The 27,277-nt window shown below is 48.9% G+C and overlaps 8 protein-coding genes and 1 non-coding gene across 9 annotated transcripts; 4 read left to right on the top strand and 5 right to left on the bottom strand.

The window, feature by feature from the left end:
- Window positions 1–186: 186 nt before the first annotated feature.
- ACHE_10360A (RNA polymerase II mediator complex middle subunit MED1) lies at window positions 187–2,496 on the top strand (the record flags this gene model as incomplete). The annotated part of the gene is made up of 2 exons (XM_043278409.1): window positions 187–1,839; window positions 1,897–2,496. 2 exons carry the CDS (start codon window positions 187–189, stop codon window positions 2,494–2,496), a joined length of 2,253 nt encoding a protein of 750 aa, XP_043131480.1.
- Window positions 2,497–6,567: 4,071 nt separating this feature from the next.
- On the top strand, window positions 6,568–8,080 carry glnA (glutamate--ammonia ligase; the record flags this gene model as incomplete). The annotated part of the gene is made up of 6 exons (XM_043278397.1): window positions 6,568–6,570; window positions 6,645–6,680; window positions 6,768–6,860; window positions 7,030–7,534; window positions 7,588–8,009; window positions 8,063–8,080. 6 exons carry the CDS (start codon window positions 6,568–6,570, stop codon window positions 8,078–8,080), a joined length of 1,077 nt encoding a protein of 358 aa, XP_043131479.1.
- Window positions 8,081–8,544: 464 nt separating this feature from the next.
- ACHE_10358S (putative MFS transporter) lies at window positions 8,545–10,312 on the bottom strand (the record flags this gene model as incomplete). Its single annotated transcript, XM_043278386.1, has 3 exons — window positions 8,545–9,724; window positions 9,792–10,103; window positions 10,161–10,312. The coding sequence occupies 3 exons, from the start codon at window positions 10,310–10,312 to the stop codon at window positions 8,545–8,547; spliced, it is 1,644 nt and encodes a 547-aa protein (XP_043131478.1).
- Window positions 10,313–10,889: 577 nt separating this feature from the next.
- Window positions 10,890–10,961, top strand: ACHE_t10006A. The gene has a single exon. It is a non-coding gene; the product is annotated as a tRNA-Ala (tRNA).
- A 1,295-nt stretch (window positions 10,962–12,256) lies between these two features.
- On the bottom strand, window positions 12,257–14,081 carry ACHE_10357S (sugar porter family MFS transporter; the record flags this gene model as incomplete). The annotated part of the gene is made up of 4 exons (XM_043278375.1): window positions 12,257–12,554; window positions 12,609–13,548; window positions 13,602–13,790; window positions 13,859–14,081. The coding sequence occupies 4 exons, from the start codon at window positions 14,079–14,081 to the stop codon at window positions 12,257–12,259; spliced, it is 1,650 nt and encodes a 549-aa protein (XP_043131477.1).
- A 1,579-nt stretch (window positions 14,082–15,660) lies between these two features.
- Window positions 15,661–17,868, bottom strand: ACHE_10356S (putative zinc knuckle transcription factor (CnjB); the record flags this gene model as incomplete). The annotated part of the gene is made up of 12 exons (XM_043278364.1): window positions 15,661–15,803; window positions 15,873–16,021; window positions 16,082–16,142; window positions 16,203–16,279; window positions 16,348–16,766; window positions 16,824–16,922; window positions 16,982–17,112; window positions 17,174–17,304; window positions 17,358–17,426; window positions 17,481–17,561; window positions 17,613–17,727; window positions 17,823–17,868. The coding sequence occupies 12 exons, from the start codon at window positions 17,866–17,868 to the stop codon at window positions 15,661–15,663; spliced, it is 1,521 nt and encodes a 506-aa protein (XP_043131476.1).
- Window positions 17,869–20,903: 3,035 nt separating this feature from the next.
- On the bottom strand, window positions 20,904–21,605 carry TVP23 (DUF846 domain-containing protein; the record flags this gene model as incomplete). Its single annotated transcript, XM_043278353.1, has 3 exons — window positions 20,904–21,052; window positions 21,104–21,390; window positions 21,469–21,605. The coding sequence occupies 3 exons, from the start codon at window positions 21,603–21,605 to the stop codon at window positions 20,904–20,906; spliced, it is 573 nt and encodes a 190-aa protein (XP_043131475.1).
- Window positions 21,606–22,362: 757 nt separating this feature from the next.
- Window positions 22,363–23,471, top strand: ACHE_10354A (HpcH/HpaI aldolase/citrate lyase family protein; the record flags this gene model as incomplete). The annotated part of the gene is made up of 3 exons (XM_043278342.1): window positions 22,363–22,402; window positions 22,475–22,695; window positions 22,755–23,471. 3 exons carry the CDS (start codon window positions 22,363–22,365, stop codon window positions 23,469–23,471), a joined length of 978 nt encoding a protein of 325 aa, XP_043131474.1.
- Window positions 23,472–23,891: 420 nt separating this feature from the next.
- Window positions 23,892–26,219, bottom strand: ACHE_10353S (CCCH zinc finger and SMR domain protein; the record flags this gene model as incomplete). The annotated part of the gene is made up of 3 exons (XM_043278331.1): window positions 23,892–24,453; window positions 24,506–25,225; window positions 25,291–26,219. The coding sequence occupies 3 exons, from the start codon at window positions 26,217–26,219 to the stop codon at window positions 23,892–23,894; spliced, it is 2,211 nt and encodes a 736-aa protein (XP_043131473.1).
- Window positions 26,220–27,277: the final 1,058 nt, after the last annotated feature.

Genomic DNA, 27,277 nt, shown 5'->3' with positions numbered 1-27,277 from the left:
CAGCTGCGCGCTTCGCCATTCTCACGACAACAAACAGTCCTAGGATATATGTGCTCTTGCTAAAGAAGCTACTCTCCGGATAATCCTTAGAAACAAGTAGTCTTTTGGGTTTACCTTTTTTTTTTTTTTCTCTCTCTCTTTGTTTTACAACCTTATTTCCGGGGAAGTAGGGATCCAAGTACGACCATGGCGACTCCCTCTTCCAAACAGAATCCAGGTGCAACACCAACGCACTTAACCTCCTCTCCCAGGCCAGCAGGAGTTCCCATGGCCCGTCCCATGTCACACAAGTCACCATCGGCAAGAAGCCCCTCGGCGTCGGGGCACTTTCATGGTGGTGGTGGGAGTCACGCACCGCTGCATCAGTACTCTACGCCTCTTGCCGTTGCAGCCGCGGGGCTCGATGATCCAGTTACTTTCAGTTCGCCATCGGCCCTCTTAGCACTTGGCGGGTACAGTGGGATTAGCCCGTCTCCTGCAACGCATGAGGTTCTGGTTGGGGCTGGCATGCACGATAGCGATATCCACGCGCTCGGAATGCAGGGATTTAAGCTTGGAAATGCTCGCGATAGTGATGAAGAGCGGAGGCGACATATTGAGGATGTTGTCCAGATGTTACGGACTCGTGTTGCGGGGAGGGGTGTGTGCAGGGAGGGTATTGAACGATTGGGACAGCTTGAGGGATTCGAATCGATTTGGCAGGAGGACAACCTCAGCATTGCGGGTAACTTCGTCGATTTGGAAATCGAATTCCATCCGGGAAAACACACAGTGAAAGACGTGAGTTTGAAATATGCGACACCGGAAGCTACTGAGGGTGAGGGGAGAGAGGAGGCTACTGCTGTCTTGAGGCGGGATTTGATGCAATCGCCTGAGGAGATAGAACGGGGTGCTTGGAAATCGCTGAATGGGTTCTATGAGAACCTGCGATGGCTGGCCAAGTTGGACCGACTCAGTCAAGAAGTCAACTGCTTTGAGGCTATCGAAGGCCTTTACGAGAGCTTGAAACGGATCTGGGACGTGGAAAGCAGGCACTCGAAGTTTTCTGAAACCTACGAGCATCTATGCAGTGGATGGGTTGGTCGACCATCTCTGCACAGGGGAGGTCGAATCGGAATCAGTCTGGACTACTGGGTATACCAAGCAAAAATCTTGGATGCGAAACGAAAAAGCACATCGCCTGGCGCGATGGTACTTGACAACGCTGACCAGGAATTCGATAATCATCAACATAAGATGTGGAGCGCCATGATCGAGTGTGAAGAGGGTTACCCGTCACTCCGCGTGTCCAAAGATTGGGTGAACTCCGAGGTTCTGGTACCTACAGAAACCGATGAGTCATCCGCTCCCAAGGAAAGTGCTGCACCAGACGTCTCTATGGTCAACTGGGCCGAGCCGCCAATGACTACGAGCTCCGACAACCAAGGCAACCCCGATGCCATGGCGCTTGATTCAGGCATGCTGGGTTCGTCTACGCCCAATCGCCGCTTTGTTGCAAAAATAGAACCACCTCTTGATGTTCCTATCCTTGCAGCTTCCGATATCTACAGACAGCTGGGCCTTCAATTACCGCAAGAGTTCAGAATGGTGACGTACGACGGCTTGCTTGTTCCGGGATCGTCCCCATTGTCTGGGGCAGATATTATGGGCTTTGACACTGAGGAGGCATCGCAGGCTGACCGAAGGAAACGTCGGCTGTCTGTACAGGCGTTTGATTCAGAAGACAAGCCCTGTAAAAAGCAACATTGTTATACATTCCAAGCCTTCGAATCAGTTGCCGGCAGGACCATGCGGGATATTCCATTTTCGCATCCCCGTCAACTTGCGGAGATCCTTCCGGTAGGTCTTTCCTGATCTTTCCTTTGTTGGTTGGTTACTAATGGTGTTTTGTTTCAGGTTCTGCGTCAGTATGCCACGTTGGAGAATATGATTCAGAAGATCTTTGATACCTCGTCGAGAGACCATGACGACAAACAAGATGGACAGGGGTCCACGAAACTCGACAGAAAGCAGCAGGCTGCGCAATCAGGCACAGCCAACGGGAAAGGAGACGTTACCATCCTAAGCAATCAGGACCCAAATGAACAGAAGCTCGACGCCTTAATGAAGGGACTTAATGTGGAGGGTGCGTCGACTGATAATGATGCAGACGACGTCAAAATCGACATCACATTGCGGACGCAACTCGGACAGGCCCCTGTGATCATGCTACTCTTCACGATCAACGATGCGGCCATCGAAAACAACTATCTCAGCACCTTTTCGATCAGTTTCGAGGTTGGATTGAACGGACACGTCACAGTCGTGGACACATCTGGCTTGTGGGAGGAGCCGGTTTCCGGCGACGACAGGCCCGAAGGTGCAGATACAGATGACCAAAAGAACGAAGCGTCGGAAATGCCGAAGAAGATCGCCCGCGCCCTCGAGGTCTCTCAGGATTTAGGGATATTGGTAGAGTGGGTTCTGCGATGGAGACGGCAGCGGGAAAGCACGTAAGAAATGCGAACAAGGACATGGACCTCGGATCTCGGGCCGACACATGCCCGCAGAGTCATGGGTCTTGGCCAACCAGAGTCGTTATTACATGCAGAAGTTGTACATAGCTTACTGGAGTGGTATGGGATGCGTTACTGCTTATGTTGACGACGGTCTGTTTTCGGTTGTGTTATGATGGGCATCCATGGTAGATCAGCAACGGGTTTCGACGTTGGACTGTAATGTTGGACTGCATCGATACAGTCGTCATGCAACACGTTAGAACCAAGTGATAGCGGCTCAAAACCAGGTATAGCGCAAGCAGTGTCAACATGGATAGCCTACTGTACTATTTGGCTGCCTGAATCGCAGCCAAAGTGTTTCTTATATGCAGTAGATGACAAGTTCTGCACAACGCTCATCGACCGCAATAGCAATGAATTCCCGAGTAGTACCCCGTACGGAGCACAAAATCTGGGGATGATGAGACCGTATCACATGAGCACCGCCACGTGACAGACCTGGGGACACGGGAGAAATGGATTTCCCCAGTTTTTGGCCCGAATCGGGTGGATAAGGAGGAAGATACCAGCATTAGTGCAGATCATGCTTAGCTAGTCCCTTTTTGTCTAGGGAGACGACATCGACATCCTGAATACTCGACAAGATAAATCCGACGGCAAGGCTATTACTCTGTACTGCTGTATCTATGAGGGAGTTATCTGACGATTTGATATCTGACTGGCGGTGAGATATATATCGTGATACGAGAGCTTAATGGGACCAGTCAAAATAGTAACAAGCAAGGAGCTATCTGAGTCGAGCATGATATCCCTGGTAGGTAGGAAGAAAAATCGGTGATGTATCTTATCGATTGGACAAAATGCGCATACCAACAGTTTCTGTATAGAGAACTGTACAGAGATCAACTGCGCGAATTACTTGGAAGGATTAGGGGTGAGCAAAGACTGAAAAGTTTTCACTTCAACTATTGGGACCGGTAAGTTTGATATGATTTACTTTACATGGCTCTTGCATTGACACCACTGGAACGGATGAAATGTGGAAGCCGGATATGGATTCTACGGAGTACGAGGTATTATCATTATTGAGGATCTGATTCTAGATTCTAGACGTGTTCTTCTGGCTGTGCTCGAGTCAGTTGGTCTTGTAGCGGAGTTTCCTATATCCCGTACTCCGCTATCACAACCGTTTTTGAGTGCCGTATTCGATCTGTTGATAAGAATTCTCAGCTGATCCACTATCAATCCAATCAATCCACGTCCATTAATCATTCAATCCCAATGCCATCATATCAATATGGATCACAAGCACACAGGCAAAGAGCAATAAAACCAGGAAAAAAAGACTCATTCAGCTCCAAATGCAGCCCTTATCAATTCCCTTACTACTGTGCGGCCCCGGTCATTTGTCATGGAACCCCGGGTCAACCAATCAATTTCCACCGATAAAAAGGCGGCCTTTGTGTGGAGCAACCAGGGGCGCGTCTTTTTGTCGGGAACCAATAAGAATAATGGTACACTGTTGGGAAGGTTGTCACAGGAAGGAATGGATGATTCAGAGCTGGTTCACGGATGATTTAATGGCCGCGTTTAAAGGGTTTCTATTGGAGCGTTTAGAATTGGCAAGGTTTTTTTTTTCTGTGTTTCTTTTCCCTATTATGCGGTGAGGGATTTTGCCAGATATAGAATACAGGTGTGTAAATGTGTCTGTACAGGGTAAGAAATGTATCAATTCTTTCTAGTCTTTAATATGTTAAGTTTGCTCTTGATACGTCTGATATGCGTAGAGAAAGGAGTCTTTGTGTTTGATATTGATATCGAGAAGTCACATGTACTCAACTGTACCACTTCTTTTACAACGCGTGGACACTAACCAAATTTGGCTAGAGAGGCGTTACCGCCCAGCCACACCTGTTGCTATTCTTACCGCAAACGATGTTTTACCGGATATATTTGGATATTCGTGTCAGATATTCTGGTTGTGACTAACTGTGGACTATAGAATACAAGTTTCTTTGTATTGATTGTATCAGGATTGCGCACATGATGTTTTTGATATCATTTGGACGAAGTAAAACCCCGTATCGAGTAGCTTGCACGGAGGAATGGCATTAATATCTGCAATCACAGGGCTGAACGGAACTTTCTTTTCTCCAACCCTCCTTCCCCGACTTTTCATGAATAGCCTCTTCCTGAATCACCCGACTTAGCTGCTCTTTCATTTGCTGCTTTCCCATCCGGGGTAATCTTGTCAAATCCTAGTTCTACATTCGGTTCAAAGACACCGAACGCCCAGAATACATACATAGTACACTCTGGATGGTTATCGAGGCGGTGCTGTATTGTCATACCGAGTTTCACCCTAGTTGCGTAGGCCGGTGTCGGGGCCACCGCCCACCGGCAGCGCCTTTTCGAGAACACCTTTTTGCCACGACCCACTCTTGGGCGGGTGGTGTATTCTGCTTACAATACCTGTATTTTATGGGGAAATGATCTCCATCTATCAATACGGAACTATGCTCGCTACCGTACTACCACTACGATGAACTATGTCGAGTGCACAACTGACATGTTCTAAAATGATATGTTCTATCTATCTATCTGTCAGAGAAGCCGTCAGAGTCGTATTCTGTATGTTCTCTTTGGTATGAAGCGTCATCGCGAAAGTTAAGGGATGCGATAAGGGATTAATCCCTGCCATGGTAAGTGCCAGGTACGCCAGGAACGTAGTCCTGTGTACATTACGCAGCATGTGCAAAGAAAAATCATACAGATCAGGTACTTGTACAGACGCCGATACATAAGCATCGATACTTGTACGCTATTAATCAATCCGTAAACAAATTCACCGCGCTTATCCAGGGTGGCATCGAAAAGCAACATCCACTCGAATATATTCCCGTACTTGCATCGAGAGTGCATCGCAGGACACGATTCATGTCCACGACTCTAGGCACGAGGGCCCTGGTCACCAATTATATGGTGTCATAGACACACCAGGACGGTTATTGATGCAATAACCAGGAAGAGAGTTCAGCGGTTGATAACACGTTTTAGCAATCTCGTGTTGATATCTACTGCGCTTCATATAATTAGCCATTATTGATATGCACTGAGAAGAGGTCACAAGATGCCTCATATCACGGAGAATTAAATGTTGACATGTGTGGCTGCATTCCACAATCCATCGGCCATAGTTTTCTCGCTCTGGATGCGCATTGGCTACTATTTGTTTATTATTGATTGTCAAAATCGATCCAGACCATGCATTTCCATGCTCTACTGTGCATGCTCTACGAATACATCTGCACATACTACTGTACCATGCCCTTAGATGCAGAAAGGGGGAGTCATTTTTTGCACAGATTTTACCCGATTCGGAAGGCGTCCTGTTATTGGGCAACTAACTGTCTCGCACTGGGTACATACAGTATGAGGGATATCTGTGTTTTATTACAGAGTACAACCGCAGTGTATGCTACATTGGTGCATAATTATAGATATCTAAAAATGCAGACAAACTAGAGAAAAGATTCTATTCTTGTTGTTTAGAGTAGATACGACGGAGCAGTAGAAACGAGTCATCATGATAACGGCGGAATCGTGGACCGTATCCGAACAAGAGAGCGCGGAAATCACGATCGGTGGTTACGGTACGGTACCGTAATTTACCACCCACAGCCGAAGAATTCGCCCCTCCCAGAATTCTTTTGTCTCTTTCCCTGCGCGAAAAAAAAATATTAATTTAATCCCTCGCCCTCCTCCACTCAACCTCACCTTCCGTTACTTTTATTTCTTCATCCTCTCTCCATATATTACCTCTCCCATCCTCTCCATCTCTCTGTTTTATCCTCCATCTTCCCTTTCTTTCGTCTCGCGCCTTCTGAAGGTCCAGTTCAATTCTATTCCATCTTTTGGATCTTTACTCCCGCAGTTTTACTGTCGCTTTTCATTCCTCGTGAAGAGTCATCCACCTGGAACACTACCGAGTCACTGAGCTCTTTTGCTTGTCTACGAGACATCCAACTTTTACTCTTTCACAAGAGATCACCAGGGATCACCTGTCATCATGGTATGGTTGCTTTCCTCTCTTTTTGACCTGTGGTGATTCTGAATCCCAGACTGACTCGTTGGCTCGCATCACAGGCTGAGACTTCGACCGTCATCTCCAACACGGAGAACGTGCGTTTGACTACCTGAGAACTTCCTTTCGAGGAAGTATCAAAAAAAAAAAACATCCTATACTGACTGGCTTCGTGCTGGATACAGCTCATGAAATACATGGACCTCCCCCAGAAGGGTCACGTTCAAGCAGAGTACGTCTGGATTGACGCCGTTGGTGGTTGCCGTTGCAAAACCAAGGTAAGTTTTCCCTATGCTGTGGTGGAACAAATGGACTCTACACTGCTATCTGCTATCTCGGTCGTCTGTGCACGGTTGTCCCGGATGCAGCTAAACGTCCCATGCGTTGCCACCTGCAGCTATCCGCTCACGTGATCCCGTACTAACGCGTTCTGGCACGTCTCTTTAGACCCTTTCGAAACCAGTCACCTCTGTCGATGAGCTCCCCGAATGGAACTTCGATGGTTCGTCAACCGGCCAGGCCGGTGGTGACAACTCCGATGTCTACCTCCGCCCCGTTGCTTTCTTCCCCGATCCCTTCCGTCGTGGCGACAACATCCTCGTCCTCTGTGAAACCTGGGATTCGGATGGTACCCCCAACAAGTTCAATTACCGCCACGAAGCCAACCGTCTGATGGAAGCCCACTCCAAGGAAGACTGGTGGTTCGGTCTGGAACAGGAATACACCCTCCTCGGTACCGACGGCTGGCCGTACGGATGGCCCAAGGGTGGTTTCCCCGGTGCTCAGGGTCCTTACTACTGCGGTGTTGGTACTGGCAAGGTATACTGTCGTGACATCGTCGAGGCTCACTACCGTGCTTGCTTGTACGCCGGTATCAAGATCTCCGGTATCAACGCTGAGGTCATGCCCTCGCAGTGGGAGTACCAGGTCGGACCTTGCAACGGCATTGAGAGTGAGTTTCTCCTGCATCTAAATTGAGTTTGTACCATGCTAATAAAAAAACAGTGGGTGACCACCTCTGGATGTCCCGTTTCTTCCTCCACCGTGTCGCTGAAGAGTTTGGTGTCAAGATCTCCTTCGAGCCTAAGCCCGTCAAGGGTGACTGGAACGGTGCCGGTCTTCACACCAATGTCTCGACAGCCTCGATGCGTGCCGACGGTGGTATGAAGTTCATCGAAGCCGCCATGAAGAAGCTCGAGGCCCGTCACGTTGAGCACATTGCCGTCTACGGTGAGGGTAACGAAGAGCGTCTCACTGGTCGTCACGAGACCGGTAACATCGACAAGTTCAGCTACGGTGTTGCCGACCGTGGTGGCAGCATTCGTATTCCCCGCCAGTGCGCAAAGGATGGCAAGGGTTACTTCGAGGACCGCCGCCCTGCCAGTAATGCTGATCCTTACCAGATCACTGGTATCATTGTTGAGACTGTAAGTCTTCCTCTCATGGCTTGATTGAGGTCCACATGACTAATTTGAAACAGCTCTGCGGTGGCAACTAAATTCCTTCCAAAAACGTTGGCATTTTGTCTTAAGCGCTCGTATACCCTTCGGTGTCAACAGAGCGGGACTCAGGAGTGCAGTCTGGCAACACTTTTCATGGCAGTTTTTCTCTCGGTGTTCTTTTTTTCCTTTCTTTTTCGACTCGGGTGCCAGAGCCTGCCTTCTGCGTTCGTTGACCCGCATTATGCATTAATTATTTTCCGTTGTCTGTCGTTTTCGTGGGTTATGTGTTACGTTCAATAGCATAGATCTTTCATTCGTGCTACGGGGTGATATTGGAGACACCGTCGTTTTGCACAGGATCAGGTTGGAGGAGCATTGATAAATGGGAATTGGGAAACAAAAAGCCGGATGGCATACTGTTTTAGTAGAAATGTACTGTACAATCGTTTTAGGGATAATTGGGTCTGGCATAATCGACTGGATTATATGGCTATCAACACAACATTATTACAAAAGTAGTCTATTTCTTCGGTAATATCTTGGTAAGATTTGACCCCAGACCATGAAGTCCTCTCTGGCCAGCCTCGCGGCGTGCAGCGCCATCGACAATGTCATTTTGACCAGTAGCTGTAGAGTCAGGGTTCTTTCGGTCCACGAACCAGACCAAGAACTGCATCAAGAAGGCAGCCAGAATGCTGCCACACAGAATCCCAACCATGACCAAATTACTTTTGCGATATTTGGCCATCCCCGGGGCCTCGGCATCCGACTTCCACCCTGTATACAACGCATAAGTCGTCAAGATACTCCCCAAATTGCCCCATCCAGACACTACAGCCGAAGCCGCAGCAACACCAACCTCCCCATGTCTAGGCTGGAAAAGCTCATTCGTCCAAGTCATAGTAACAGGTACAGTAGGGCCAAGTCCAAAACCCACAATCAACAATCCACCATACCGGGGCCACGGATTCGCATCGGACCCAGCATATGTCATAAGCAGGAGTCCGAGAATCTGCAATACAACGGGCCCTGAGAAAAACAGCGCGCGATGACGATGGAAGCGATCGGAGATAGGCGTGATAAGCAAAATGGCTAGTAAGTCCATTAACCAGATCGGTGCTGAGAGCAGAGATAAGTCAACTGATGAAAGGGAGGGGTTGGTGGCTTGGATGATAATGGTGCTGTAGTTCTGCACTCCGATGCCCACACCCACGACGCCAAAGTACATTATGAGTAGCGGCCACAGATGCCAGTCGAGGAAGACGCGAGCAAGGTCACGCAGTGTCCAGCGAGGACGGTGGTACACACGGCGCAAGTCGTGGTAGTGGGCCAGAGCGTTTGCGCCAGAGAGCGCAGGTGCACTGCGGGGAATTACCCCGAAGTATTTCTTCTTCTCGGTCTCTGGGGATCCGGGAATGACTGGCCGATCAGGTAGCCACCAGAGCAGGACGATGCCAAGCACGATAGTGACGAGCCCGTAGATGAGGAACATCCATTGGAAGCCTACTAGGCCGCGGTCGCCATCCATTCCTTGGAATCCCGCGGAGACGAGGCCCACGACTGCGGCGGAGATTTGCGCTGCGGTGTAGTACTGGCCAATTCGCTTTCCGGTGCGCGAGGGCGGGTAGAAGAGGGTTAGGTAGTAGGACATGCCGGGCCAGAGGCCTGCTTCGACGATTCCGAGGAGGAGGCGGAGCAAACTATTTGTCACCACATTAACAACCTTCCCAAAGCGTAACCTGAGAACAAGGGGAAGAAGGGACGTACTATAAACTCCAAGCCGCCTTCATAGCAGCCATACAAGCCCCGATAACACCCACACTAATGACAATCCGACTCATCCAGACATGCGGACTGAGTCTTGTCATGATCAGATTCGACGGCAGATCAAACACCACATAGCACACGTAGAACAGCGCGAGACCAGTTGAGATCTGGTGTGGGGTCGCATTCAGCACAGTACCTAGGTCGTGTCCGGCATCTTCGTTCATGGTCTGCGCGAGGCCGACGTTGGAGCGGATGGCGGAACAGAGGAAATAGAGGATCCAGAAGGGAGGAATTATGCGGTAGTCTAGCTTTCTTTGCCATTGTTAGCCCTGCGTTTGGTATGTGTTGTGAGGGAGGAGGTGAAGGTACCGGTAGATGCGCTCGATGCTGGCGACGTCCGGCTCATCGCCGGTTTCTGCGTGCGCGGGATCCTCGGGGCATCGTGTGGTGACATTGGTGATGTCTTTGGTGTCTTGTTGGTCTGACATTTTGCTTGTTTTCTCAGGTCTACCACTGAGCATGACTATTAGCAACGACAGGAGGGTAGTTGATATCAATTGAGAATCAACCTGCAGAAATCTGCAGGCACTCAACCAGCCCAAACCAACAGACTAGTCTGACCGGCTCCCAAAATCGACTCCGGAGAATAACTTCCGAAAATCCAGAATCATATCATCTTGGCTGTCGTTCTTTTTCCTGAGGCTATCACCAAGGGAGTGACCGAGATCATATCAATCAATCAGTCCCAACACTCCACTCTGGCTATCGTCGGCTCAACTGTTGATTTTTCCGCGCTAAAGCTCAATTCTCCGAGCGACTAGAGTTAATGACTCATGGTGTGGTATTAGACCGTGAGTCCGATGTCGGCGGGTTTAATTGTGGATGTGATTGTATCATTGCAACAGGATGATATTTGATAATCATTATGTGAAAGAATTGATCCATGATTGCGTCGCAAAATTGACCATGGAATGAGCTGAATTGAACTGCTTCTACCGCGGGTGCGTTCGGGAACTATGCCGGATACAGTTATATTGGTTCTGTTTGAGGATGATTGCTTCTCATTTATCAATATGCTCAATCGGGTTGGATATATATGGGCTTGTGGTTTAGTGGTATAATACCCCCTTAGCATGGGGGTGGTCCGGGGTTCGATTCCCCGCGAGTCCAATTTTTTTCTTTCTGACATATTTTTTAAATTTGTTTTTGAGAACTAGAAAATATGTTCGATATTCAGCTATCCTTTGGAGGTTGCACCCAAGCAGGTGCAACATATATGGGTACGGTAGTGCTCGGATTCCAGGCAGTGACTCTGGTTGTGTAGAGGGTCTGTTATTAGACGGATGCTTTACGGAGTATAGATGACTCCCTTGGAGAGAATATACAAGTACTGAGTACGGACTCAAAACATCTTTGGCCACTGCTCAGGTGGTTGACATTTCGGGGATCGAGCATACCATGTGAGCCTTGTCTCTCTCAAGACCCTGGTCATGAAGAGACCGAATATTTGTTTGCATGGTCGTCAAAACCACATGCTGTAGAAAGTGGGAGTATGAAGCAAATGATTCCAGGACCAATGACAAAACCAACAAATCGTAACTCTCATGCCATAATTCAGGCACCTCGCGAGGATCCGAAGTGGTCGCGATACTTCAGAAGAACTAAAGAGAAAGAAAACCAGACCGTTCACGCCACGTATTATCGGAGTCGCCTTGTCCATGACGGCCTTGGAAACCTGCTTAACGGACTACATTGCTGATTGTGCTTTTGATCATTGTGAATTGAATCGTAGTATACTTTGCTATGGATAGTCGGGTTGTTTGTGCCAAGCTGGTAGAGGACAAATTGCGGTATTCACACTTGACTTGCGGTCTTTGTACAGGATTAGTCTTTGTACTAGACATTATGATTAAGATCACTGGCATCAGTTGGGTGCTCAAGGCCATCCATTGCGTTCAATCTTAGCCGACATCATGCCGAAAAAGGAATGTCGGAACCTGTTGATAAAGTAACGGGGTCCGCTAAAGCTCCTAAGTCTCCGACATGAGGAATTGAGTAGCCCTATATATGGCCCCATGGCAAATTCAATCGCCATGTAGCATGTGAAATGTTGATGGCATCTGGTTGATGAATCCACCACAATACCATTAGGGAGAAAGTGGCTTTATGGAATATGGAAGGTAGAAGATTGGATACGATGGGGAGCTCCCTGGGGCCTATTTCTGCGTAGCAGAATATTCACTCTTCTCGGCATAGCAGTTAATAGTCAATAGTGCTGTGAATAGCTCGAATTCTACCAGCGCCTATGCATCCGATGCAACATTCAAGTCCAACTGCAATGAATCAAATAGGTATATTTATAACAAACACCAAAAGCTATATACGTCCCAAAAAATCAACCAAAAAACAACCCAAAAATACAAACATGGGTCTCATTAAGCATCCAAACATAGCAAAACAACCGTCTATGAACGATCCGAACTACCGTCCCCAAACTTCTCATTCTCAATGTGCTCGCGATGCTCCTTGTGCGTCCCGTCAGCAATACTGACTTGACGCGCGGCGTGCACGGCGGCATCTTCGACGTCATCAACGGTATGCAGGAGCTCGCCCTTCTTGCCGTACATGTGTGGTTCGTCGCGGGCGGTGCGGACCAGGTTGAAGACGCTGGTGGTCTTGCGGAAGATGCGGTCCATTTCTTCGAGGGAGCGGCGGGTTGTTTCGGGGTAGAAGAAGTAGGTGACGGGGAAGATGAAGGCGTTACTGGGTGGGTTATTAGTATTGCTATGGAGTTGATAAGCAAGGGCAAGGACTTACATGACTGCAAAAATGATATAGGTCTGGTAGCCAATATTGTCAAAAGCAACTGGAGTGATCATGACAACAAGGAAATTGAAGATCCAATTAGACGAAGTCGCCAATGCATTGGCCGGTGCACGGATCTTCAGCGGTACGATTTCCGCGGGGTACAGCCAGGTCATACCAAGCCAGCCGATACCGAAGAAGGTGTTAAAGACAAACAGGAACACACAGCAGACGATGTTCGCTGGGGTATTGGCGATGGATGCGGTGATGGCGAGGACGACCATGGAAAGGGACATGCCTGCTGCGCCGAAGAGCATAAGTGTACGACGTCCGAATATCTCTATGGTGAAGATGGCGATAAGGGAGGCGAGGAAGTATTCAGTACCGTTGCAGGCGGAGATCAAGCGGGATGTAACTGCGTCCATGCCGACTTGGTCCTCGAGTAGCTTGGGAATATAGTAGGTAATCAGATTAATTCCACTGATTTGTTGGAACATCTGGTTGACGTAGGCCAGCATGGTACGGTGGAAATGACGGTCTTCAGTCATGGTGAACATGTCGCTGAAAGAGCCCTTCGACATCTCGAGGACGGTGGCCTTGATGGCAATAAGTTCGTTCTGGACCAGAGTCGAATCCGGAGTATCATCCAACAACGCCGTAAGCACCTCCTGAGCATCATGTTCGCGACCCTTAAGCACGAGCCAGCGAGGCGACTCGGGAAGAAACATGACAAACGCCAGAATGATGAGAGCAAAGAAGATCTGGAAGGCCAGCGGGAATCGCCAGGAAACGGGGTTCGGGTCGGTGAAGAGGAGACCGAAATCAATCCAGTAACTGATGGTGATACCGAGCGTGATCATGGCACCTTCGATCATAACCATTTGACCGCGACGGTTGGACTTGCAGCATTCGGATTGCCAGGTAGGCACGGTAGATGTATTCATTCCATTTCCTACATTATTAGCCTTGTTTGCGGAAGTCGATACGAGGAAGCTGGCAACATACCGAGCCCGGTGACAATGCGACCAACGATCAACTGAGGCAGATGGTAGGCGGTACATTGTAGAATCGCACCGATTACCATAATAAACGAGCCAAGGAAGATGGTCTTGCGCCGTCCAAGCCAATTTCCGATCCAGATTGTGGGAATTGATCCAGCGAAACATCCTAGGTTATAAGCGGCGACAACGATCCCTATAGAAAAGATATCAGACAGTTTGCGACAGTTTGCGGCACTTTCGTAAAAAAAACTGAAGACATACCCTGCTCTGTCGAGCGAGCGCTCTGCTCTGGACGACTGAGATTCTCATACTCGGCTCCGGTGGTTGCGATAGTCGGAAAGACGCTGATAAACGACTTCAGATTCAATAAACCACCGGTCACACCCTGATCGTATCCAAAAAGCAAGAAATCCATGCCGGCAATGACACCAATGGCAATCTGGAGGGCATTGCCCCTCAGACCCAAGTATTGACCACCGCCCATGATGAATTAGTCAATCTGCAGTTCCGGATAATATAAGGATTCATCAAAGTGTATACTATAAAGGATTGAGCGTCATGAGAGACATAAGAATACAAGCGGGAGACTCGTTAGGAGAAAGAGAAGAGAACAGATGAGGGAGAAAAAAGAAGCAAGCGAATACGCGACGCAGAGGCGCCGCTGGTTTTATGAAGCTTTGTATGCATCTTGATGGCCTCGATGTTGATTGGCTGAAGACCAGAGCGAAGACAGCGGGCCTTGGCTTGTCCTGTTTGGGATATGCCGATCGGAGAGCGCCCGACATTTTGCCTCTTTTTGCCTATTTTACCTGTTTATTTCGTTTAAATTCTCACTTCTGGATGCTGATACTACGCTCCCAAATGACGTCCGGGGAACTCACGTGCTTGCGGAGAGGGTGGAGTGGGCGAATGCGGTCATTTTTGTGGGCCGAAGACGATCTGGAGAATCTGGGGATAGAGACTACAGTAAGACTCAACACCGTATATTCAGTCTAAATACCTGGATAGCTGTATAGATGTATAGGACATGGCATGCATTAAAATGCAATTAATCTCACATAGTATACAAAAATATCAATCCCAACGGAAATCTCTCGTACACATTCAAACCACTCTCACACCCCAAGCAGTCATACCATAACCAATTAATTGACCCAACCATCCAACTCTCCAAGGATCCATGTCTCTCGGTTTACCTGTTATGGTATTCCGGCAGAGTCAGAATCCCCCGGACAGGCACGAGTCGTACAGCGGCGAAATCTCACGCTGCACAGCCTTCTAGAAGCATAATCCTCCTGATTACCACCTTGACATCTCTCTATCACGTATTACTCTGTAGACTGGTCATTATTGGATGTGACCTTGCTCTCGTATCCAAGGTATTGTACTTGTATACCACCCCGAAGGGACATCGCTAAAGTGGTGGTGGATACGACCCCTCCTTCCCCGTGCTTTTCCTTCCTCGGCTCGCGTACGCATTCGGAGACTCCCGAGTCACTACTCTCCACTACTCCCTTTCCGTCATGCTACAGTGTACATACCAGCGAATAGCATCACAATACTAGACAACTTTTATTCAACTATTATTGCAAGCTGGTCAATCTTCACGAGCTAGCGAAACGGAGTTCTCCTCCCCCCACCCCCCTCCATCAATCACATAGACAGGCCAAACCGTCGTTGAACAGGATCCCAATCCCGTATCAGGTTCCCGTTACCGACCGTTCATCATAGTTCCGTCCGAGAAAAAGTAATACCATAGTAAGGAAAAGAGAAAGAGAAATTCCTCCGCTGCCGGCTCCCCCAGTTCGACTAAATGCAACAAAAGAAACAAAACAAGCAACGAAGAGCCAAAAAAAAAAAAAAAAAGCCCCAGAGTCGTAGTAGTACCAATTCAGGTATACTTGGAATTATTCCGTATATCGCAGGGAAGAGCGAGCTAGCCAACGGAAGTCCTCCGTCCGTTTCGCTTCTGGCTTTTCTTGACCCTCTTTCTCCCCCGCACACGGTTGAAACCGTTCCAAGTTCCGGCAATCGTCTCGGGGAGTAGAAACGAGTCATGATATTTACCAACCGGCCGCTCCTTCGGAAGCACCCCATCCGCCGCCAGCGCCGACGTCATCGCCTCCGTTGTTGTAGTCGTCCGTGCCGCCCATCAAGTCAGGCTCTCCCGAGTTCTCGGCGGGGCACCGGCGCGTCGTGTGGCCCACTGCATTATTCCATGGTCAGCTCTGATCTTTTTCCTCTTTGACGGAATGCATGGCCAATAAACACTTACTCTCAGCACAGTTGTTGCATTTGACCCTGGAATAATCGCGTGGCTTCGGGCAGTCATTGCTGAAGTGACCGACCTCATCGCAGTTGCGGCACGTCACGGTGGAAACGTCGCGCGGCTTATCACAGTCTCGAGCCATGTGGTCCTCCGATCTGTGCCCGATCAGCTTAGGGAGTGCTCTTTCGTCGTTACTGGTGACACACGACACTTACCCACAGTTGCGGCAGGTCCGGGGCGCACTGGCCTGAGGACAATCCTTTGCAAAGTGTCCGGCTAAACAAGGTTATTAGTACCATTGATGGTGTAAAGAAAGATGTCAAGGTTCCGGCTTACTCTCATTGCAGCGTCGGCATTCGACTCCTTCGGCCGTACGAGGTTCAGTGCACTCCGACGCCTTGTGCTCGGGAGACCTGTGCGTTATTAGCAACCCTGCATACATGGTGTAGCACTGGCGTCTGCTATAGGATAGTTAACTTACCCGCAGTTACGGCAAGCGAACTGATCGCGACGTGGCTCGGGGCAGTCACGGGCACGGTGTCCGACGGCGTTACAGTTAACACACTTCACCTCGACTCGCTCGCGCTCAGCACGCTCTTCCTTGCAGCTGCGTGAAACGTGACCCAGTTCTTGTTCGTCCGTGTCAGCATCTTTGTTTTTGTTTTCTTCATTGGGTACTCTTGCTTGCTTACCACCACAATTGATACATTTCGGGATCTGACGATCGTAAGGCAGACCAGCGTCCTCAAGACGGGCCAGGTTCTCCTCGGTCGAGGCGGGCCAACGCTCACGGAGTGCGGCTCGCTGTGGCTTCGGGCTGTAATAGAAGCCGACCACATACTTGCAGTTCAGCTTACCCTGAAGGTTAATCAGGCACATAATATCGCCAATCGGTTTCTCCTGTGCCACGAATCAGTATTCTTCTTAGAGCGCAATAGGATATGATTGGCAACTAACCATAGCGATGAGGTAAATGTTGAAATCCTCTTCACGCATTTTCTTCTCGATGTCCACAAAGGTGACTTGGGGAACTGCCTTGGAGTAGATCTTGAAAGCCTGTTTACGGTTAATCGAACTTGAACTGGACACAAACAAAGCTAGGACATTTGACTTACTTCCCGATATTCTCCCAAGTCCTTAGAGTCACTAGCCGCCTTCATTGCAGCCCAAGCCTCTTCGGGGAGCTTGTCCGGAATACCGTTCAAATCGAACTTGCGGTTCTCCGTGCACTCTATAGTCCTGTGACCTGTTTAGTACCAAGTTAGTCTCTGTTCGTCTCTCAAGGCCACACCGTATCAGATACTTACCCTCCTGTTTGCAGTTCTTGCACACATCAGGAGGCCGCTCAGGGCACTCGGAAGCGGGATGTCCTTCCTTCTCGCAAACACGGCAGGGTCCCTTGAACACGCGAGGCTTGGTACATTGGGCCTTGCTATGACTATTCTGCTGTTCAGCAACTACGAAGCCACGAGCACACAAGGTTTTACTTACCCTTCTTCGCCACAGTTGAAGCAAGCTCCACTCTGCTTGCGAGGCTGAGGACAGTCGACCTTGCTGTGACTGTAATGCTGCTCAGTAACCGTGAAGACTTGAGCAAGCAGGCAGGCTACTTACCCTTCTTCACCGCAGTTGAAGCAGGCACCCATCTTACGAGGCTCAAGACATTCGCGGGCAAAGTGGCCCCCTCCACCGCAGCTGTTTGATTCTGTTAGTTGAGTACAGAAGAGGAAGATCTTAGTAACTTACTTGCGGCAATTGTTGTCACCTCCCGCACCACCATCACCAACGCCCTCAAATCTACTATCACCGCCATCGAAGCCGTTGCTGTTGAAGTCGTCTTCACCACCGAAACCGCCGTCACCTAGACACTGTCAGTAAGATGATGCCCAAGAAAACGCAGAAGGCACGCGTATTCTTCGTGTGAAACGGCTCTCGATGACCAAGGTTTGTACCCACCCGAGTCCCAGGCACCAGCTGCCTCGCCGGATTCCCATCCAGGCATCTTAGAGAGACGTGTATTTCCTTAGAAACGAGCGAGAGAAGGATAAAGGTTCAGATTTTCTGAGTACCAGGACGCAAGAGTGTCAGTTTGGAGAACTGGAGGAGAGAAAGAGGTAGAGAAGGGGGAAATATACGAGAAGAAGGTAGAAATAGAGAGAAAACCAACCAGAGGAATTGACGTGTTTTTGGACGCGAGTGAATTCGAAACAAGTTGGAAACGAGACTGAGCTCAATTCCCAATTCCTCTCGTGCTCAAAACGAATCGAAAGAGAAGTCTACTTACCAGTAACAAGCCGAGACCAAATGCCCTGCTTTTTGAGAATGAGAGAGAGGTATCCCCTGGAGGATGAAGAAGAAGGGAAAAAAGGAAAAAGGTGGAAGATGAAGAGAGATGGAGGAGGAGAGAGGAAGAAAAAGAGAAAAGAAATCAATAAACACACAGAAGTGGAATGGTGGTCAAGCAGTGAATGCTTCGTTTGCTCCCCAAGGGAGGTTGGCGTTGCGGTGTCAATGCCATTCAAAATTATTATCTGCAACTTGCCTGAATACGCATGTCTTTATTGTTTGTGTAGAACTGTTCTATACATAAGATAGTTGAGCTGCTTGGCTTTCTGAGCTGTATGGATGCAGCCCTATCTGAGCTCCCCGCAGACTACGTAGCCAAGTGTACTATAATTCTCCACCTTTTTCTGCTAGTTAGGCTAGTGTTGATCCCATCAACATGGTTCTGGTTGCTGTTGCCCTGTAGGTTGATTCCATTGGTTTTGTATAGAGAATCAGGATATGAAAAGTTGACGCAGATTTGATCCATGCAAACACGCGACAAACGGACTGTGATGAAAACAACGAAAGACAAAGCGGGCTCTCTGCAATGTATGAAAATGAATCACGCTCATTTACCGAAGTATTCATGCCACGTGTGGTTATTTCATATTATTAGCTCCTTGGTCGTCATCCTCATTCTAGTTTGCGTAGCGGTCTATATAAATACACGTAGACCTTGGACATCAGAGATTACAAACTTGAACATTTCATTAAATAATGTAAACTAAAAACAAATTATATATACTGACATGTAAATCGCGATAAACAAGATGAAACATAACATAATACGTATTAATCCTTAGTCTTCCCTGTAGAGGGTTTCAATTTTGAGCTTCGGAGAATGAAGGCCCCCTTTCAATTCTGCCAACTCGAGTTCCAGACGTTGAACACGGCCTGCTTGGCTCTCACTGATCTTGAGTCGCCTCTGAAAAGAATTCAATCACAGCTACCTTCTCACTCATCATCTTGTTCTGAGCGATCAACCGATCCCGCAACTCAGACACTTTGGCTTCGTGGGACGACTGCAGCTTTTTGATGAGTCTATCTTTATCCGCACTATCCTTCTCTGCTTTCTGTGCTCGAGCTGTTACCTGCGGATACTGCGCTAATATATTGGCTGCATAGTGAAAGCTTCAGGAGAGCAGTGTGTATGATTCGTCGGTGACTTCTGGTACAGCGTCCGCAGCAGGTCGGTTCGTGTTCTTGGTAGATGAGGTTGTGCCCCTGCTGCAGATTTTGATCCAAGGCCACGAGTTGGCTTTGAATTCACACGGTAGGGTCTGATCACGTATATTCCGAGTGGCAGATGGGGTAGCCGCAATACCACCATTGGATGAGTTTTGGACTTTGATGGGTCTCATCGTGGGGTCTGTCGCCTTTGCTGCTGAAAGACGACTGGTAACTGTTCTTTTTGCAGTGAGTCAGGGAGCCTTCACGACCGAGAGAGTGCTGGAGTTACGGTTTGAGGTATTCGAGGGTGGTGGTTTATAGAGCTAGGGTGCCAACCAACATTAGCCGTAGGCCCAGCTACAGCAGCAAAAGGGCCAACTTACTATCTGCCTAGGCAAACCATCGTCGTATGGAATATCTCCTGCGTCAGAATCTTCGGTATCGCTGTCTCCAAGATTGCTCTCTTCTGATAATGAAACAGACTCCGACTTCATCATCGGAAACAACAAAAGAACTCAGCAGTGTTTTTGACTTTTTCACCGTCATCTCTCAAGCGGGGCTCTTGCATTTGTTATTTTGAGAAATTTCGTTCGAGTTGCGTTGTACTTTCATATCCTTTAGAAGAGTCATTAAGCCATCATCACCATAGACGTAGTTCAGTAAACCTACCAAATAAGCCCTCGCGAGAGCCGCCTTAGTACAAAACGGAAAGAAGAGCTTGGTAGTCAGCAGACAGAGACAGGACGACAATGGACGAACGACTCACGTCACTGAAGTCCTCTCAACTCATCTCCAGATTCTGCTGACGGAGACGCCAGAGCTTGTTCCTTTCTTCCTCTGTCCATCGACTACTGCTGGAAAGGCGTCTTCTTCGTTCGATCGACATGATGTTGTAGTTCGACGTATGACCTGGATGGAGGGATTACATGAGAAAACACGCGGTATAGGCGTATAGGTTACCTTTCAATTCAGTTAACCTCGAGTTCCTCGAGAAGCCACGAGGAGATCGGCAAAAAGTGAAAACTTGAGATTGCAATGACCAATTCACGCCAAGGAAGATCAAAAGCTTGTAAAGAGATGGAATTGATGGAGTGTAGGAAATGGAAAAGAAGGCGGACAGACAGAGAGAGAGAGAGAGAGAGAAATTTCGTAGACTCAAAACCGACAGGACGGGACTGTTTGCTTTTTCAAGGTATGCATTGGTCATGGAATAATTTCAATAATATAGTATTTGAATTTCACCATTTGCAATCTAACAGCCTTGAATCGGTTGTGAATGTTGTTGTATTATCATTGCACGTAGAGAAGCCCCCATGTCTGAAGAGAAACAACTCACATTTAACAATATATATTCTGTGGCAACCAGTTGAATACATCCAGTGCATTCATTTTCATACAAAACTCCCTGCTAGTATAGTAAGATACAGCCTATCCATCCAGCCCATGCATCAGCACTAGTACATCCGCAACGCAACACGTCGAAGCCGTAAAGAATGACCACAATCCACCATACCACAGTGGAAAAGCGAAAAGAAAGACCGTTTATTTGAAGAGTCTGCCCAGCAGACCCCCGGCCAAATTATTCACAATCGATCCTCCAAAAGCGCTAGTAGCATACGTCGAAGCCTGGCTGAACCGATCGCAACGGGAGAACGCAACGGTGTTTGTAATCGTCAAAACCAGAGCAATCGCTATAACATGTCAGCACCGCGTATAGAGCGTCCGGACTGCAACCAACTTACCCACTAGACTGAGCCAAATGACACTGCTCAACTTGATAATCGCCAGAATTGCCAATCCTACCCATAGGGTAGGCGCCACATACAGACTGAGCCAGAAGAACCGCTTATCCGTGGCAGCAATGGTGCGGGTGTTGGGGTCGGACGATTCGAAGACCATGTGCGAATCACCGGTCGAGACGTTTACTTCGTTCCACCAACGGAGTCCGACTAGGCGACGACCGGCGATGTTTTTGAGGTAGTAGAAATCGGCGGAGAGGAGGAGGAGCGTGAAGATGAAGACGAGGATACTGTTTCGCAGTTAGTACTAGCTTGCCTCCACACGGGGAATTTCCCATGCCCCATGAAACCACGAGATATGCACGTACAAGTCCTTGATAAAAAGCACTCCGAATAAATACATCAGAAGCGCCCCGATGCGAAACGCCAAAAAGCATATGAGAGTAATCGGATGAGCGCTGAGGCGCCAGTTAAGGTCGCCTTGTTGCGGTTGTACTTGCTCCATGGTGGTGCGGGCAATCAGAACTTATATCGAATAAGAGAGCGAGCTGAACAGTCTGCGCGCGCACTCTCTGAGAAGACCGGCTCTCGATCTCGAATTCCAGTAAGCCAGTCAGTGATCGTGATCTTTGGCGGGACGGCAAGGAGGCCTGCGTGTCTCTACGCGCGGACGGGCGGTGACAGGGGGCAGAATAGTCCGTTCCAAGATGTCATACCATTAAGTGCCTGAGGCAACAAAAGGCGTTATTTAACTAACGTTAGCCCTTGCTGTGACGCGTAATTCCCTGTCAGAATGCGGTTCTTTTCTACGTGCTCGCGGGTATCTGTTTGATGTGAGAAGTTTGCCCCCTACAGGCAGTTAGGATTGCACATCAGACGCAAAGCAGTACATTTCGGATATTGGCTGGGTCGCCGCACTGGCGGTGACAGGCGGCAGAATGACTATATAGCCGTTTCAATATGTCATACCAGCCAGACAATACAAGTGGAAAATTGCAAGAGGTATAGTGTTGTCAGGTCTTCTGAGAAGCGAGCAAGAAATGTAATTGAGCAACTGAATTCAGCGATATAAGCGTCGCGGTTGAGCACCCATATTGCGCCATCTAAACAGTTATCCGTCCAAGATGCCGCAGCCGAGGATGGAGACATCTCCATCTTCCCTCCCCTCCTGTCGCATACTCTTATACCGCACAGTTCGAGATTCAACTTGATACCCTGAAAAGCTCACAAACTTGTCCAAGTCAACCAGGTCACAAATCACAATGGCAACCAGAAACGCCCTCCGCCGCTCCCTCCTCTACAGTACGTCAAGCTCCCTCCGCATTTCTCCAAGCTCCGAACAAACGCAAACACAAACTAACCATCGCGACGCAGTCCCCGGATCCTCCCAGCGCTTCATTGACAAATCGCGCACGTTATCAGCTGACTGCGTTGCCTATGATCTCGAAGACAGCGTCACTCCGCACAAGAAGGTCGAGGCTCGCGGGCTGGTGCGGAGGGCTCTCGATCAACCGGCGCCGGATGGAATTCGTGAGCGGGCGGTTCGTATCAATTCAGTTGATAGTGGGTTAGCATTGGGGGATTTGACTGAGGTGGTGAGTATAATCGATTTTCACTTCAAAAAGGTTTATGTAAAGTGGCTAAACATGAACAGCTCCAATCCCCCAACCTCTCCACCATCGTCCTCCCCAAAGTCAACTCAGCCTCAGACCTCACCTTCGTCACGGATGTCATTTCGCATATCCTCTCGCAACAAGAACAACAAGAACACCAACAACACCAACAACGCCCAACAATTTCCCTCCTCGCCCTTGTCGAATCCGCCAAATCTCTAACAAATCTCACCCAGATCTGCTCTGCCTCCCCGCTCCTCCAGGGTCTGATCTTCGCCGCAGAGGATTTCGCGCTCGATCTCAGCCTGACTCGTACACCGGCGCTCACTGAATTCCTCTTCGCGCGGTCGATGATCGCAACCGCTGCGCGCGCTGCGAACCTCCCCTCTACGATTGATTTGGTCTGCACTGCGTACAAATCTACAACTGGTGATGGACGGCCGCCTGCTGCATTGGAGGAAGAATGTCGCGGCGGGAAGCATTTGGGATTCAATGGGAAGCAATGTATCCACCCATCGCAGGTGGAGACCGTGGAGCGGATCTTTGGACCTGAGGATAGTGAGGTCGAGTGGGCTGTGCGTGTGAAGATTGCGGATGAGAAGGCTGCTGCTGCTGGTTGGGGTGCCTGGACGTTGGATGGGAAGATGATTGATGTCCCGGTGGCTGAGAAGGCAAGGGCAATTGTGAAAAAGGCTGAGGTTTGTGGGTTTAATGTCCATGAGTTGCGTGAGAAATGGCAGCACCAGGAGCCGGAGTAAATCTTTCAGGTTGCTGCTATGTCTGTAATTGCTATAACTATGTCAACAGCAGCAAAAGGCATCTCTATAGCAAGCTATTCTATTCACATGTGCGTATATATATATGCATCTTCGCTATATACAACTCTACAACGTCAGTCAAGACTGCAGAGCATCAGTAAGAAGAAAATAAGATAGGCGCTAAAGAAATTTAAGCTAGAAATAATGAGCGAGGGGAGAAAAGTGTGAAAATCAAGAAGTCCTTTCCCATATCTACGAAATTGATGGGCTAAGCTCACAAAATATCATCTATCAGCAAACCGCTCTAAACCAATATCCCTTGACAGTACCAAAGGGGTCAGCCAAAAAAGTGCTATGTCGGAAAGTCGTAGATCGTCGTGAAATAAGCGATAGCAACATGCGAATGCAGTTGCGAAGTTCTCAGTTGCTCTGCGGTTCCAAGTCTTCGCGTCTAAGAAGCTGAATCTTGCCCATAGATATAGTGGGTTGATTCCGGTTGTCGTCGTCTTTTATTTCTTCTTCAAGGCTCTTTGCAAGTGACCGGTCGTAGCTGGTGGGATCAATGCCCAGAATACCACCAACGTACCCACCCCGTTCACCGGGGACGCTAAACTCGCGAAACAGATACCGCCACTCGTTGAGCCATGTCTTGACGGCCTTCCCAATCTTGTCCTTTCCATTTTTTGAATGGTGACCGGTGCCTGTAATGGCATAGAGAACACGGCGGCCTTCACGGGCATGCTTGAGCAGAATTTTCTCTAGGTATTCGATAGCCTCCTCTGGGTGAAGGCCATGCAGGTCGACGTAGAGTTCCTCGGTAGAGTCATCAAGCCCCATCGTGAGCAGATGTTTGTTGCGTTCTTCATATAATTGCCGTGCTGCCTCACGATGACACTTCCGCATGGCTTCGTTCTCTGCTTGACCCCGAAGTGACAGAGCTTTTGCAGCCCTAGCATCGTTTCGATTCCAGGCTTGCGCCGCACTGCATTTATTAGCGTGTCTATCTCGAGTAATTGACATGGGGAGAAACATACCTCTGCAGAAACTTGTTCCTCACTGTGCCATGACGAATAGCCTCAGTACGATACTTGATATATTGCTGGTTTGCTCGCGAACCAGTCTCCAGCCACGGGATATTCTGCGGGGCCGGAATAGACTGAGCAGCTGCGGTGTTTTCGCGGCTCTTGAATCCATCCCGACCGTTTCTCGACGAGGGCTTCCCCTTCCCAGGAGCGGGAGATGGGGTCATACGTACAACATCTGCGAGGGAAGTCGGGTGGTTTTCCTTGCCAGACTGGTATTCTCGTGCATTTCGTTTCCCATGCTTCTTCCCTGCGTTCTTTGCAGTCACTGTACCAAGAGTCGGAAATGCATCGGGATCATCAACTGACGGAGCAGTCGGATTCAGCTCGCGATGCTGTTGTCGACTGGTTGGGCGCGAGTGAGGGCGTGAAACATTGCCCGTGCTTCCGTTGCGTCTGCCGCCATGGACTTGTAGGTGCGAACCGGCTCTACTGCCTCCCATTCCCGAAAGATGAGCTGGATATTTGCTCGTGTACTGATTCGCCCATGGATCGCCCAGGGCGGGTGACTGCAGGGGAGGGAACGCGTCTGCAGCATTGTCAACGGGAAATGATGAGCCGGCGTTGAGTTGCTGGTTGTCGTCTTGCACACTGATGTTGGAAATGAGGGCTGAAGGGTCATGCGAAAATGGACATCCATCCCCGGCCAGGCAATTGCCCATCACCCAGTATCTGGAGAGTTTGATACATTAGAAAGGAGCTGTATTTTGTGCATATCCACGAAAGGTTATACTCACTTGCAAACATGGGAGGTTAAATCATGACTAAACCGGCAATCAGCACGAAGGCATTGTCCAGTCGAAAGCCAATATTTGCAGACCACGGGACTCCGGTTCTGCGCCGTAGAGGTAACTAATTGGGGCTGTTCTATCGCCATAGATTTCCCCACCACAATCCGACCATCATCTGACTGATTCGACAATGATTCCCCGTCATTCTGGGTGAGTGAGGCAATTGTCGCACCCAGGTCATAGCTATTTGCTTCCAACGCCGTCTCGATCTCCTCATTTGATCTCTTGTCGCCAAGCACCGTCCGGAGAATATCGTGAGGGCTCATATCAGGTACAAATTCGGGAGCTGTGGCACTGAGAGAACCAGACGCACTGAGCCCTCCAATGGAGGAAGTAGTACTATTGGCATCATCGGCCACCAGCCAATCCACGTTGCTGTCATTACCAAGGTCACCGTAGAAGTAATCCGACGCTTGAGTTTGATCAGAGAATTCGTATGCGTTCAAGTTCGGGGAATGGGGAATCGGTTGAGCCAAAGCAAGTCTGGGGGACGGACGCGGGGAGGAAAATGGCGAGACGGTCGCGGAGAGAGGAGCTCGAGAGAAAGTCCCGCGGGAGCTGTGTAACCAGGATGTACTGCCGGGGCTCGTTCCCAGGTTGGATGCGGGTGATAAGGGAGTGGATGAACGAGCCATCTGCCATGGCGCAGGCGATGATCGGCGGATGATGGTGTGTCGCGGAGGAGGAGAGGAATCTGGCACGGAACGATTTCGATGGCGCCAGAGGATGTCAAGCACCGCATTCTCCAATGAAGATCCTGTTAAAGATGTCTTCTCGCGTAGAAAGTCCTCCACCTTCTCCGCCTGCTCCTCTTCATCAAGAGCGGCATCCTGAAGGAGACGCAGGCAGCTATCAAGGACGTCTTCTGCCACCATGCTGAGAATTGTAAAACGAATGTTCGAGTGAGGTTGATGATCAACGACGTCGGACGAATCTTAGGGGAGGAGTGGGGAGCGAGGCTGACGAGCGCTGATACAGCCAGCAGCAAGGGAATGAGGGGGAGGAGACACCAAGCGGTAGTGGAGTAGTCTTGATCTGGGGGGCACAGGCAGTAAGTTGACAGGGGGATGAGTGACAATCAGAGCTTAGAGCTCATTATATTGGCGAATAATCCCCTTAAAAAAATGAATAGATATATAAAGGAGAAGAGGGTTGAGCTTTAGCAAGACGAAGAAGGGTGGCCCAGGAGGGGTGAAGTACAGACGCCAAAGGGACAGGTTGCGGGCCAGGAACGATCACATCGTATCTCCGATCAGAGATGCAGAGTCGGGCAGTGGGAGGAATCTCGAAATATATATATAAATAAAAAGATAAAAAGAAGAGAAGACAGTGAGAAAAGAAAAAGAAACGAAGAGAAACAGGACGCTGACAGACCGACAAATGGTGAAGCGATGAATCGAGTTGTCGCGACGGGGGGATTGGATGATGCCTGAGAGATTGGGCTCCAACAGCTGTTCGATGGGATTCTATGGGAATATATACAGCATTGCACACTGATATATGCTATGGTTCAATGTATTTTTTTTAAAACTCTGACTCTTTTACTCCCTCTACTACGTATATCGTGACTCCGGTAATTGTGCTATATACGACGATTTCTTTGTGTGTATGGGGATGCGGGGGTCTGGACTCTAGGCATAACAACGATAACAGCAAAGAGCGGTCGATCCGCCCGAGATCGATAGAGAGCACGAGGAATATACAATACACGAGGACAGAGTAGAAAGTGAGTTACGAGTATGACAGATATAATAATCTTAATATTAGAGTTGTTCTGTACAGATTTTGCTTGTTCCCAGCGTGTCCTGATGTCTAAAGCATTCGACAGGTCTAATCCAACGTCACTATGGAGTCCGCTCTTGATTCAGCTATCAGTCTTGGCATCAAAGTCACGTGTAGATTTGATATTATTATATATTATTATGCATTATTG

The sequence above is a fragment of the Aspergillus chevalieri genome, chromosome 1 (genome assembly GCF_016861735.1).
Source record: "Aspergillus chevalieri M1 DNA, chromosome 1, nearly complete sequence".
Taxonomy (NCBI): Eukaryota; Fungi; Ascomycota; class Eurotiomycetes; order Eurotiales; family Aspergillaceae; genus Aspergillus; species Aspergillus chevalieri.
Note: the sequence above shows the minus strand (reverse complement) of the source record. Positions and strands in the feature narration are given on the sequence as shown.